This window comes from Neltuma alba, unplaced genomic scaffold, assembly GCF_004799145.2.
Source record: "Neltuma alba isolate B1F8T4 unplaced genomic scaffold, ASM479914v2 tig00006372_pilon, whole genome shotgun sequence".
Classification (NCBI taxonomy): domain Eukaryota; kingdom Viridiplantae; phylum Streptophyta; class Magnoliopsida; order Fabales; family Fabaceae; genus Neltuma; species Neltuma alba.
In genome coordinates, this window is record NW_021634448.1 from 25,462 (window position 1) to 39,504 (window position 14,043).

The 14,043-nt window shown below is 38.2% G+C and overlaps 2 protein-coding genes across 2 annotated transcripts; both read left to right on the forward strand.

Annotated features, from left to right (window-relative positions):
• The first annotated feature begins 444 nt into the window (after positions 1-444).
• LOC114750236 (ABC transporter C family member 5-like) lies at positions 445-7,530 on the forward strand. The gene is given in 13 exon segments (XM_028938798.1): positions 445-757; positions 967-3,207; positions 3,310-3,475; positions 3,478-3,629; positions 3,716-3,802; positions 3,991-4,680; positions 4,763-4,927; positions 5,028-5,322; positions 5,601-5,815; positions 5,931-6,236; positions 6,382-6,445; positions 6,546-6,785; positions 7,070-7,530. Coding segments are annotated over 12 exon segments (4,590 nt in total). The 5' UTR covers positions 445-757; positions 967-1,110; the 3' UTR covers positions 7,183-7,530.
• Positions 7,531-8,400: 870 nt separating this feature from the next.
• LOC114750235 (NADH dehydrogenase [ubiquinone] 1 alpha subcomplex subunit 9, mitochondrial-like) lies at positions 8,401-13,053 on the forward strand. Its single transcript, XM_028938797.1, has 12 exons — positions 8,401-8,541; positions 8,642-8,738; positions 8,904-8,968; positions 9,192-9,277; positions 9,398-9,482; positions 9,583-9,653; positions 10,284-10,415; positions 11,126-11,241; positions 11,384-11,507; positions 11,633-11,701; positions 12,547-12,667; positions 12,773-13,053. The coding sequence occupies exons 1-12, from the start codon at positions 8,445-8,447 to the stop codon at positions 12,910-12,912; spliced, it is 1,203 nt and encodes a 400-aa protein (XP_028794630.1). The 5' UTR covers positions 8,401-8,444; the 3' UTR covers positions 12,913-13,053.
• The last annotated feature ends 990 nt before the right edge of the window (positions 13,054-14,043 follow it).

The following is a 14,043-nucleotide window of genomic DNA, read 5'->3' on the forward strand; positions in this document are numbered from 1 at the left end:
TGACAACTTGGGATGGGGTGGTTTTAGGTTTTCACTGTGACAATTAGGCGTTGGGAGGAAGAATTCAATTCAAGTGGTTTTCAGCGCCACTCTTTTGACAAACATGTCGGCACTTGGCGCGGCTCAAATCATCATCGTCCTTACTATTCAGTCCATCACTCTCTCACTTGAATCCTGCCGGCCATTATATTAATATCCCTCTAGCTCTGCTCTTGAACCATTACACTCCTACCATAGATGAGGAGTTAAAGTTCTCTTTTTTGTTCTGATTTTAATACTCTTTCCAGCTCACCTGGGGACTATTAAATTACGGCAAATCAAGCATAATGATACGTATATATAGGCGCTAAATAACAAAGAACATCACCTGAGCCTAATTCCAGTTGCGTCTATTCTTTGGCCTTTGTCACTGCCAAGTTTTTGGTTCTCGCACGGAACTGTCGATTGTTAACAACACCACTCGGATATTTATTAAAGAGTATGAAGAAAGAAAGAGATTAAGCTGATTAGGCTACCACTATATCTCTATTCTCTACGTCTATATATAGACTAGAGGCTAGCTTACTCATCACCAACTTTGTAGTTCTTAGTGTGGGATGATTCATTACCCAGTGGCATTGTTCCTTTCTCCCTCTTTCTTTCTCAACTTTGGTTGTGTAAGTGGTGATAAAGCTCATTGAGCTACTGCATCTTTATACAGGCCACCCTGGGCTGTCTGCGCCAACTCCAAAATCGCGATTTCAGATACGTAAGACGGGTCGGTTTTTCGTATTTTGTTTCGTTAGCTTTCTTTATTTCCTGCATATATTTTAATTTCTAGTGCTGCTTTTGTCACTTCCAATTCTTGTGTAATAATTTAGCATATACTGTTATGAGAGGGAAGTTCGAGCCATTATCTATCTCTTTCTGCTTGTTTTATTCTGTGTTGGTAACATATGTTTGTTTTCATGTGCAATGATTCCGCAGAAGCTGTCTCCAACTGCACATTTGCTTCTCCTCATCTTCGAGGTGGTGGAATGCTCCTCTTCTTCCGCTTGGATCTCTCTTATATAGCTTCATACGAACTCATTCTTCTTACTGAGTTTCTTCACCAATATATCATATTCAATAATGTCTATCACTCAATGGATCAATAATATTTCGGCTTCTCCATCACCTCCAGGATTGCTAATTACCCTTTTGATACGAGGATTGCCCGTATTGGAGCTTGCAGCGATATGCTTAAATTTGACTCTTTTTCTTGTGTCTCTGTTTATTGTCACTGCCACACGGATATTGGCGTATGCCTGTCGAAATCGAATTCGTAAGAACAACACGACCGGCTGTGCAAGCCCGGCTCCTCATTGTATTGATGGGGACATGCATGACGTTCGAATCAGTAGGGGGTTCAAATTCACAGTGTTCTGCTGTTTCTATGTTCTCTTCGTGTACATTTTGGTGTTAGGATTTGATGGGGCCGCTTTAATTAGAGGAGCAGCACATGGGAAAATTGTCGACTTATCTCTTCTTTCTATGCCAGTTTCCCAGGCGTTAGCTTGGTTCATGTTAAGCTTGTCGGCTTTGCATTGCAGATTCAAGGTGTCTGTGAAGTTTCCACTTTTGTTGAGGGTTTGGTGGTTTTTGTCCTTTGTAATTTGTTTGTGCACCGCATATGTTGATTGGAGAGAATTTTGGATGGAAGGTTCAAAGCACCTTTGCTCTCATGTTGTGGCAAATTTTGCTGTCACTCCAGCTCTTGCCTTCTTGTGTATTGTTGCGATTAGGGGTGTTACTGGTGTAAAAGTAAGCACTAACAGTGAGCTTGAAAAGCCATTGCTTCCTGATGAAGGGCCAGAGTGCCTCAAGGTTACACCTTATAGTGATGCAGGGCCTTTTAGCTTGGCTACTCTTTCTTGGCTAAACTCACTTCTTTCCGTGGGAGCAAAGAGACCACTTGAACTTAAGGACATTCCCCTTCTTGCACCGAAGGATCGAGCCAAGACCAACTACAAGGTTTTAAATGCTAACTGGGAGAGGCTGAAGAGCGAAAACCCTTATAAGCGGCCTTCACTAGCTTGGACTCTCGTCAAGTCATTCTGGAAGGAGGCAGCTTCCAATGCCATATTCGCTGGTGCGAATACTTTAGTCTCATATGTAGGTCCATACATGATAAGTTACTTTGTCAATTACTTGAGTGGTAAACACAGTTTTCCTCATGAAGGGTATATCCTGGTTGGGACATTCTTTGCAGCAAAACTTTTGGAGACCTTGACAACTCGGCAGTGGTATTTCGGGGTGGACATCTTGGGTATGCATATTAGGTCAGCTCTAACAGCAATGGTATATCAAAAGGGACTCAGGCTCTCAAGCTTGGCCAAGCAAAGTCACACAAGCGGGGAGATTGTTAACTACATGGCTATAGATGTTCAGAGGGTTGGGGACTACTCTTGGTATCTTCATGACATGTGGATGCTTCCTCTGCAAATTATTCTCGCCCTGGCAATTTTGTATAAGAATGTTGGGGTTGCTGCTTTTGCCGCATTGATTGCTACAATCATTTCCATTGTTGTCACCATTCCAGTGGCTAGGATACAAGAAGCTTATCAAGACAAATTAATGGCAGCTAAGGATGAGAGAATGCGGAAAACATCTGAGTGTCTCAGGAATATGAGAATTCTCAAGCTCGAGGCTTGGGAGGACAGATATCGAATAAAATTAGAGGAGATGCGTGAAGTAGAGTTCAAGTGGCTTCGGAGTGCCCTCTATGCCCAGGCTTTCATTACTTTCTTCTTCTGGAGCTCCCCTATATTTGTGTCTGCTGTCACTTTCGGCACTTCCATATTGATGGGTGGTAAGCTGACTGCAGGTAGTGTTCTTTCTGCTTTGGCTACTTTCAGGATCCTCCAAGAACCTCTAAGAAATTTTCCTGATTTAGTATCGACAATGGCTCAGACAAAAGTCTCTCTTGATCGCATCGTTGGTTTCCTGCAAGAGGAAGAATTGCAGGAAGGTGCAACTGTTAACTTGCCACGAGGCCCTTCTAACATTGCCGTAGAGATTAATGATGGAGTCTTTTGTTGGGATCCTTCTTCATCTAGACCTACTCTGTCAGGGATACATATTAAAGTGAAAAGAGGGATGCGAGTGGCTGTTTGTGGTGTGGTTGGTTCTGGGAAATCAAGTTTTCTTTCTTGCATTCTTGGAGAGATACCTAAGATTTCCGGTGATGTATGTTGATGAACTTGGGCTTTTTCATTCTACTTTTCTTATGTCTAGTGATGTTTGAATCCATCCTCCTCACCTATGATAGTAAAGAGGCTCCTTTTGCAGGTAAGAGTCTTTGGCTCTTCTGCGTATGTATCCCAATCAGCATGGATACAGTCAGGAAATATAAAAGAAAATATCCTCTTTGGAAGCCCGATGGACAAAGTAAAATACAAGAATGTTCTTCATGCTTGTTCACTAAAAAAGGATCTGGAACTCTTCTCACATAGTGACCAACCATCATTGGTGATAGAGGTATAAACCTAAGTGGTGGCCAGAAGCAGAGGGTGCAGCTTGCACGAGCACTCTACCAAGATTCTGACATATATCTCCTTGATGATCCCTTTAGTGCAGTTGATGCCCATACTGGGTCAGAATTGTTTAGGGTTAGTCTTTTCCTTGCTTACAATCAGTTTTTCTGTTTAGAAAGAAATATATTGGATATGGTTTAATCAATGAAATGGACATGCAGGAATACATATTGACAGCACTAGCAGATAAGACAGTCATTTTTGTGACCCACCAAGTTGAGTTTCTTCCTGCTGCTGATATGATCCTGGTATGCCTGCGTGGGCTTGTCTTGAAATTGTCCTTTTATTCCAGTTTCAAATTTCATAGAAGTTAAATTTACAATTATATTGCAACTTTTCAACCTTTTGACCCTTGAGAGTCACATGTGCTCTGCATCTAAGATTTAAAAAAATTTGAAGGTATGATCCTTTTAACATTTATGCTCCATCTTTGAAGGTTCTGAAAGAAGGCCGCATCATACAAGCAGGAAAATATGATGATCTTTTACAAGCAGGAACAGATTTTGAAACTCTAGTGTCAGCTCACCATGAAGCAATAGAGGCTATGGATATTCCTAATCAATTCTCAGAAGAGTCAGATGAAAATTTGTCCTCGGATGCATCTGTTATGACTAATAAAAAATTGGTTCCATCAGATGTTGACAGTTTGGCAAAGGAAGTGAAAGAGGGTTCATCAGCTTCTGAAGAGAAAGCAATTAAGGTGAAGAAGAAAGCAAAATGCGCAGAAGATAAACAACTTGTTCAGGAAGAGGAGAGGGTAAGAGGTAGAATTAGCATGAAGGTGTACTTTTCGTACATGGCTGCAGCATACAAAGGCCTATTGATTCCACTCATAATCATTGCTCAAGCACTATTTCAGTTCCTTCAAATTGCCAGCAATTGGTGGATGGCTTGGGCAAATCCTCAGACCGCAGGAGAGCAACCCAAAACAACTCCTATGATTCTTCTGCTTGTTTACATGGCCCTTGCTTTTGGAAGCTCTTGGTTTATTTTTATTAGGGCTGTTCTAGTAGCAACATTCGGTCTAGCAGCTTCACAAAAGCTTTTTTTGAATATGCTTAGAAGTATTTTCCGTTCACCAATGTCTTTCTTTGACTCTACTCCAGCTGGAAGGATTTTGAATCGTGTAAGTTTTTTTTTTTTCCTTCTAATTTATCTCTCCATGTATGTAGTGCCCTATATAATATGGGTCATCTTTACCCCTCCAGGTATCAATTGATCAAAGTGTTGTGGACCTTGACATTCCTTTCAGACTGGGTGGATTTGCTTCAACGACAATCCAGCTTATTGGTATTGTTGGTGTGATGACAAAAGTCACCTGGCAAATTTTGCTTCTAATTGTCCCTATGGCTGTTTCTTGTTTGTGGATGCAGGTAAGGAGAAATATAGCATTTACATCCCCTCTTTCTTTGCTTGCCACTCCATTTTTGTGAATTAAGGAATCATTCCTGCGTTTAACTTGTTCTAGTGCAGAAATACTATATGGCTTCCTCAAGGGAACTGGTTCGTATTGTAAGCATCCAGAAATCTCCAATTATAAATCTTTTTGGTGAATCAATCGGTGGAGCGACCACCATCAGAAGTTTTGGACAAGGAAAAAGGTTCATGAAGAGGAACCTCTATCTTCTAGATTGTTTTGCACGTCCTTTCTTCTGCAGTATTGCAGCTATTGAGTGGCTCTGCTTGCGCATGGAATTATTGTCAACCTTTGTGTTTGCTCTCTGCATGATATTAGTAGTGAGCTTTCCACGTGGAACTATTGACCCCAGTGAGTATTGGATCTCATTAACTTGAAATGTCTTTTATTATTATTTTTCATTCTACTCATGGAGAGACAAGTTAAAAAGCTCTAAGCTTGTACTCAAGTAAGTTGCTTTCAACTTGACTAGAGTTCTGCGTGATCTTACCATGGTTGATCTTGCATTTAAACTCCTTCAAAGAGGAAAGTACTCATTTGATTGTGAATATTGCTCGAGATAAAGATGCAGGATGAAATGTGAAAAATTTAAATATAACCTTGTCAATCATTATTTCTTTTCTATATAGGCATGGCTGGACTTGCTGTGACATATGGACTGAATTTAAACGCACGATTATCACGGTGGATACTTAGCTTTTGCAAACTTGAAAATAAAATAATATCCATTGAAAGAATATACCAATACAGCCAAATTCCTAGTGAAGCACCAACGACTGTTGAAGAATTTCGTCCTCCATCCACATGGCCTGAGAATGGGAAAATTGAAATTGTTGATTTAAAGGTATAACTCTGATTAGTTTCACGTCACTAAGATGCTCATGCTTATTCTTGTTCCTTTGAATTGGAATTTGATCATTTCGCTTTTTGTCCTATTGCTTGCGTTGTCCCAATTAAAGGTTCGTTACAAGGAGAATATGCCTTTGGTGCTTCAAGGAGTATCTTGCACATTTCCTGGTGGAAAGAAAATTGGAATAGTTGGACGGACTGGAAGTGGCAAATCCACTTTGATTCAGGCATTATTTCGATTAATTGAACCTGCAGGTGGGAGTATCTTCATAGACAACATTAATATTTCAGATATTGGCCTTCATGACCTTCGTAGCCGTCTCAGCATCATCCCACAGGATCCGACTCTATTTGAAGGTACCATCCGAGGCAATCTTGATCCTCTTGAAGAGCACTCAGATAATGAGATTTGGGAGGTTAGCATTGCTTGCGTATCTCCATTATCCAATTTACACACAATTAGTGTAATCCATAGAAAAGTCCGTGTGTGTGAATGTGAACAATGTATGATATCCACGTATGCTTTCTTTTTATTGATCATTGATTGTAATATTTTCACAGGCGCTAGATAAGTCTCAACTAGGAGAAATTATCCGTCAAAAGGAGCAAAAGCTTGATACACCAGGTAAAGGACAATGTTTGGAGTAAAAAGTAACTTTAAGACTTCTGCCCCTAACCCCACTCTTTAGGAAAAGTGACTTTAAGATTCATTGTGTAATTTGCAGTGTTAGAAAATGGAGATAATTGGAGCGTAGGACAGCGGCAACTAGTTTCTCTAGGCCGAGCTTTACTAAGGCAGGCAAAGATACTTTTTCTTGATGAAGCAACTGCATCAGTTGATACTGCCACTGATAATCTCATCCAGAAGATTATACGGACAGAATTCAAAGACTACACTGTCTGTACTATTGCACACCGTATTCCTACTGTTGTTGACAGCGATCTAGTTCTGGTACTTAGTGATGGTATGTGAAGTTGCATCTTTCTCCTTAGTCCTTCTTCTTCTTCTTCGTCTTCTTCGTCTTCTTTCTCAAAATACACCTGCAGATTCTGCTTTCTTATATTTCACGTAGTACAGATTCAAATTTTTTTTTTAAGAAAAAAAAAAAATAGAGAGCGTATGTTTGTTTGTCACCTTTCGTCCAAATTAGCTCATAGATATGGTTCTTTGTTTTTGATGATAGAGTATGATTCCGTGTTTGTTTTGCTAGACTGTGCTCTTGAAGTGAACTAGTTAATATTTTTGCAGGTAGGATTGCAGAGTTTGATACCCCATCTCGACTTTTAGAGGATAAGTCGTCCATGTTTCTGAAGCTGGTGGCCGAATACTCATCACGCTCAAGTGGCATTCCAGATTTTTGAATTAAGGGTCATACGGGATCCTTTAAAGCTTTCTAAGTTATAGAGGTGGGGCTGGCATTAACACAAAGACGGTTCAAAAGTTGGGCCCATAAGTGTTGCCTCCGTGGCCACCTCTGATGCATTCGAAGAACTGGAAAAATGGTAAAAATAGAGGTGGTCGCTGCTTCAAGCATCAAGCATTTCCAATCCAGTGGGAGGAAATTTGTTTATAATTTGATGTTGTTGTTAGTTAATTCATCCCCTTTAGCAAGTTTTGAGGAAATGCAGGTATGTATAGCAGCATGCCTTGTAGCAAAGTATACATTTGTCCCATTTTGTTGGAAGTGAAGAACGTGGTAGATTTTTTTTTTTCCCCTTTAAGCTGGACGGTGGTAGAATTGAACAATAACGTATTCCTCGCTTTCTTGGACTCAGAATTAACTAGAAATGATATTTTGTTATATCCTCTCTTGGGGGGGGGGGGAAGAAGTCTGAACACAGCAAAAAGATATACTACTTCCAGTTTTTAATATGAGAGCTAATTGACTGATTTGAATAGATTAAGAAAATTATTTAAGTTGATTATCTGTGATAAATGAGTGTTATCTTTTCTAAAATACTTTCACTAATCATGTGTATTAGCTAGAATTATTATTTGATAAAATTTTTAACATGCATAATTACTATAAAGACTATTTAAAAAATAGATAAATATAAAGATAAAATGAATCAAGATATTATACTTAAGACCAAATTAAATATTAAACTAACTTTTATATTAAATATCGTATTTGGGTTGGTTAATTAAGAAGAAGCTTCAGAGCCTCCCCTATATACTGTTATTATGCGTCTGGCGCAAATATTTGATATATTAGTCACAAGATATGAACTCAAATAATTGAAAACTGAAAAAATTGAATCTTTTCAATCACCCGTTTAAGTATTATTTCACCAAACTCATTCGGTAATGCGGCAAAAATTGTTCTTTCATAAAGCAAAGCTCATTTATAATGAGTTGGCAAAGCCCAAAAACTCATTTATGATGAGCCCAAAAGGCCTAAATAGATATGTCAGCAGTGGTTGAGATGGGTGATTTGCCCAATTAGCACTTTTAGTCCCCTAGTAGAATAGAGGCTTGCTCAGAGACATTGGCCCAATAAATTGGAGCCGAAGTTTCCAGGATCCAGATCCAAAAACTGTCGCGTTCACCCTCGCAAATCTTCGTTTTCATTCCTAGTTGTCGTGGTGCCTTCCTTTCCCTCTGTCTGTGACTGGAGCACGGTATGATGCAGGCCATTACCAGGCGCTTAGGGCACCAATCGCTGAAGCCCTCAACTTCCATATCGTTGCTGAAGTGCACCTATCCAATTTCCGATCACTGTGATGTTCTATTTTTCTCCATTTTCCGTCTTAATTTGTGTGTATTTTGATGAATAATGTGCTTAGTTTCCTCTTTCTCTTCTGGTAATTGATGTTGCAGACTATGGAGCGGATCGCGAGCGTTATGCATCTACCCTTGCAACCAAGGGTGTCGGTCATCTTGTTCGCAAGGGCACGGGTGGAAGATCATCTGTCAGGTGACGCTGATTCATACATTTATCTTATAAGGCATTTTTTTAACCGGTTTGCCTTTCCCATTTGAAGTATAGGGGTCAGATGGCATTGTTAAAGAAGTGTTATTAGCTTATACAGCTGATAGTTGGACAGTCAAAGTGACGCTTGAAAGAAATTCTGTTTTGCAGTGGCGTTATAGCGACAGTATTTGGGGCAACTGGCTTTTTAGGTCGTTATGTTGTCCAACAACTGGGTAAGCTTGTACAATATTTTGCAATGTTTCATTGTTTCAGGAAAAAAATTACCAGAATATAGCACAAAATATCTGTTTACAGTAATTCCTGTTCGATTAAATTTGTCTACTTTTAATTAAGAAGGTATTTTAATATCAATTCTGTTATGTTGAGGAAGTTCTATTTATCTAACTGCATTGTATTGCTTCATTTACTTTTTGCAATACCATTCTCCTCTTCTAGCTAAAATGGGATCTCAAGTGCTAGTTCCATTTCGGGGTTCCGAAGATTCTCACCGTCATCTGAAACTGATGGGTGACTTAGGACAGGTAGTTTGGGATAATATTTTCAACACTTATCTCCATTTTTTTTATTTGGATGGGATTGTTTGTGCAAGCTTGATTTCCATGAGTTGTTTGTGCTAATTCTCATGTGATTGATATGCACAGATTGTGCCCATGAAATACAACCCAAGAGATGAAGATTCAATAAAAGCTGTGATGGCAAAGGCCAATGTCGTCATCAATCTTATTGGTATGCGTCTCATGTACTTCTGCACCTTGATTGAATGTGTCATAGTATTGGAAATTGACTTTTCGCCGTACACTTCCTGGCTGATTATGCCCGCTGGCAGGAAGGGAGTATGAGACGAGAAACTTCAGCTTTGAGGAAGTGAACCATTACATGGCTGAGCAACTTGCAGTGGTACGTTTATTTACACTCAGCCTCAGAGTTTATCATTGACTCACTTTTTCTCTCATGGCATGCTCACAGGTGCAAATCCATGACGCATATTTGCATCAACGAGTACTCTTCATAATTCTTAATGAGCTAAGGGATACTATTGAATGTCCATGGCCTCAATAAAAATGTCTGCTGTAAACTTCTGGGATGTAATTGAATATTGACCTTGTGAGAAGCAAAAGCAAAATAAAGCCAAAATGTGCAGTTTACCATGATGTTTCCCTAGAAAATTAAGTTCTTATTCTAGGATCTGTGTTGATTTGTTATCTGAGCTTGAAAAACTGGAACATGCTTGAAGCCTTGAACGTTAAACATTAATATGCAGAAGTTTAATCCTATTCATGAGTCTCTTGCAATTCATAGTGGCTAGTTTAAAGTGTACTCAAGCTCTGATTTTGAGGCTTACAACAATCGTGAGGTTTTTTAATTATTGCAAAGTTTTAAACACGTATTAGGCTAGTTTAGAGCCCTGGAAGGCTTGGTTTGATTGGATGTGTGCTGACTTAACGTTTTAGTTGCTTAACATAATCCTTTTTTTAAAGTATATTTGAAATTATATGTCATGATGATAAATAATGTGAAATGATGCAGATTTCCAAAGAACATGGTGGTATCATGCGATTTATTCATGTTTCTTGCCTAGGGGCATCCCCTTCCTCTCCATCCAGGATGCTGAGAGCCAAAGCTGCTGCAGAGGAAGCTATTTTAAAGGAATTACCTGAGGTACACTTTATTCATCCACTGAGTTAGAAGGCAGCACTTGTAGTGTCTTTATTTCTATGTTGCATTTGAAAATTTGAAGATGAACAGATTGAAACCTGGTTGTTTTCATCTAAAAAGAATTTCTCTGAACAGCAGAGATGAAAGTGAAATATCAGCCAATGCATTGCTTTTAGCAGTCCAGCGCATCATTACCTATGATTTGTTCAATGAATAAATGCTAAAAAGTGGGTTGTCCATTTTTTTGTGAGGTTTTGGAATTTATTTTGGGTTTGGACTTGACCAGCATGATTTTCTTTATATCTGAAGCATTAGCATCTCCTGAATATTTTTTTGGGGTTACGGATAGTTTTATATTATTAAATGCTGCTACTTATCAGCGTTTCTTTAGACAATACATATTCTCCTGTTTAAATCTGATGAACTGAATATCTGATTGCTAATTAACTATAAAGCTTAGGCACGCATATTTTCCCATGTTAGTGTATCTGACGCCATAGTTGCTGCGACAGTACTGAGATGCGTGGACGTGTGAGAACAAGGAAAAAATTGTCTCTTTCATGTACAAAGTAAAATTCATTTTCACTGACAATGTCTAAAATATTTGTGGTGATTTTGCGCTCAACCAGTCACACCTAGGGGTAATTCATAATTTTGTGCTTGGTAGGTTGTAAGAGCATTATCATTGGAATTCATAACATGTACATCTACAGGCCACTATCATGAAACCAGCGGGTATTATTGGTACAGAGGATCGGATTTTGAATCGATGGGCTCAGTTTGCAAAGAAGTATAACTTTCTTCCATTGATAGGGGACGGGACCACTAAGTATGTAGTTTATCTGTTGAGCCACTACTGTAAACTTCAACACTTTTTTATGGAATGGAACTGTGATGTGTGTTGCTCTTCACTTTGGCATTGAAATACTTGTTTCTTGATATCTTTCTGGATCGTGACAATATTATTGCAGAATACAACCTGTATATGTTGTTGATGTCGCCGCAGCAGTTATTGCAGCCTTGAAGGATGATGGGACTAGCATGGGGAAGATTTATGAACTGGGTGGTCCTGAGATCTTTACAGTCCATGAATTGGTGATTCTTTCATCGCTATTTGTTGATTAGTGACATGATATCTTTTTTAAACAAATATTGTACTATTGGGGTAAAAGAAGTAAGAAAAATTGGTAAATTAATGCAGACTACTTATGTGAATACAGGCTGAGCTTATGTATGATACAATCCGGGAACGGCCTCGATATGTGAAAGTTCCTTTCCCTATTGCAAAGGTGTGTTGATAATTTTTTGGTTACTTAGTCTTGTGTGCACGTACTATTGGGATTCCAGCATTGAATCTTTATAATTTTGTGTGGTTTTCAGTTCCAATTACATGTATCTGGTCCTTAATATAAGAGTTTTTTTTTTTTTTTTAAGTCCTAAACATAAGACTTTAATCTACTTTTTCTTTCATATTTATTCATTTTTTTCTAAAGTAGTCCTTGCAATGATGATAGTTCTAGCCAATATACTTGATTAACAAGGATATTTTAGGAAAAACAACACTTATTTATTACAAATAACTAACTTAACTAGTTTTCTTAATCTACTCAAATTGGTCAACTAACTCTTATATTAAGGACCGAAGGTAATATATGTTTAATTTATTTGACTAAAATGTTTGGAAACAGAATGGATTGTAATTCTAATTGTCTCACATCTGTAAACTTCTGTGGCTACTGAATGTTTTCTTTCAGTTTTGCTTTCATCCAATGTTTGATTGTGTTAGTGGGAATCTCTTGCCCAAAAAAATGCAGTAGTTTTCAAATAACTTCTTACTGTGAAATTGTCTGATGAGCAAAATTTGCTTAATTTCCCAGACATAAAAGTTATAGAAGTCGGTAGTCGTTGCAAGTTGTGTTAATCTGTTGTATATTTATGGTTGTACCTAGGTGACTGATAGTTGTCACTTTCCTGTTAGCTACCAATGGACTTTGTATTTTAAACTTCGTATATGAAAGTCACCATACATGCTGATGGAAGATAATGCTGGAGTTGGTTTGCTAATGACGACAACAATGTATGGTTTCACTTTAGTTACGTGGAGTTTACGTTATGTGGGATATGATGATTTCAGGCATTGGCAACACCACGAGAAATGTTTCTAAAGAAGGTGCCCTTTCCGCTACCCAATCCTAACATATTCAATCTGGATCAGATCCTTGCTTCAACTACCGATAATGTTGTTTCGGAGAGTGGTAATTTCTGTCATTTTTTTCGTGTGTTTTTTGTTTTCTTGATTCTCAGACTTAGTACACAATTTTTTTCTCACATCTTTTATTTTTCTACAATTAAATTTGCAGCTTTGACTTTCTATGATCTTGGAATTGCCCCTCGAAAGCTGAGAGGGTACCCGATTGAGTATCTTTTCTCATACCGTGAAGGAGGCCCACAATTTGGTACTACAGTCAGTGAAAGAGTCTCGCCAGATTCGTATCCATGAGACAACTCTTGGACGTTCGGTTCTGAATCATTTTTCAGTTTGTTATTCGCTTTTTCATTCCGAGTCTAAATGGCTCCTAGAGGCTCAATTTTTGTAAATTTCATTCATAATGTATGATGCTTGACCATGTTTAAGAATGAAATAAGTCTGATACTTGTTGACCCCAGAACTAGCATTTAATAGGTACCTGCGAGTGAAGCTGAAGTCATAATTTTTTAACATTCTAGATCTAGCCCAATCGGTGTTCCCTGGTCTCGAGTTAACGATGAGAGAGCCTGGAATTAGCGTTCTATGGTCAATTGGATATTTATTTAGCCTGAAAACCAAGGTGCTATAGTGCGGAAGGATTTCGAAACATGTTAGTGTTGGACGTGAACTAGTAACTGCTTTGACTTTGGTCCCTTTTTTCTTTTAAATTGTCTGAGTCAACTTAAGGAATAATTAGAAAGCACGACTTTGCGTTAGGTGAGTAGAATTATGGCCATAGCGTATGTGGTCCAAATTAAAGGGTTGCCCTCATTCTGGCAATGTTGCTCACTGATCCCCAACCGCAAGACAGTGTTCCTTTATGGCTTCCCTCCAAGCTTAAATGCGCACAGGAGACAACTCCACGGTGAGTTTGGTGCAAGTGTTGAGCAGGAAAAAAAAGGAGGGGGGGGGGGCAGAAACAGCTAGTTCAACCGTTTGTCGTCCGGTTTGGTTTAGTTGTTAAACCAGGCATGAGCTTAAGTGATCAAATGGGATAAACTAGTGATAACTGGTGATAAATAAATTTAGATGATTATGTTATTATTGGTTTTATTTTTTCTCTGATTCTTAATATCTTAGTTCTTATAGATTGAATAAATTTTAATGATGGTTTTGATATCGATAAATCATAAAAATCAAAATTCTCAATACGTTATTATTACATTTTCCTTAGATTTTGTTATTAGTGATTATTAATTATAACATTTTTTATTTTAATTAAATTATATTATTTTAATATGACCGGTGATATCAAGTTAATTCTGGTTCGACTATTGACTCTTGAATCACTACTTTAATTGATTTAATTTTGGTCTAATTTTTGCTTCTTTTTTGGTTAGGGTAAGAAATAAGAACTAAATCAGCAAGTACTAATAAGAGATT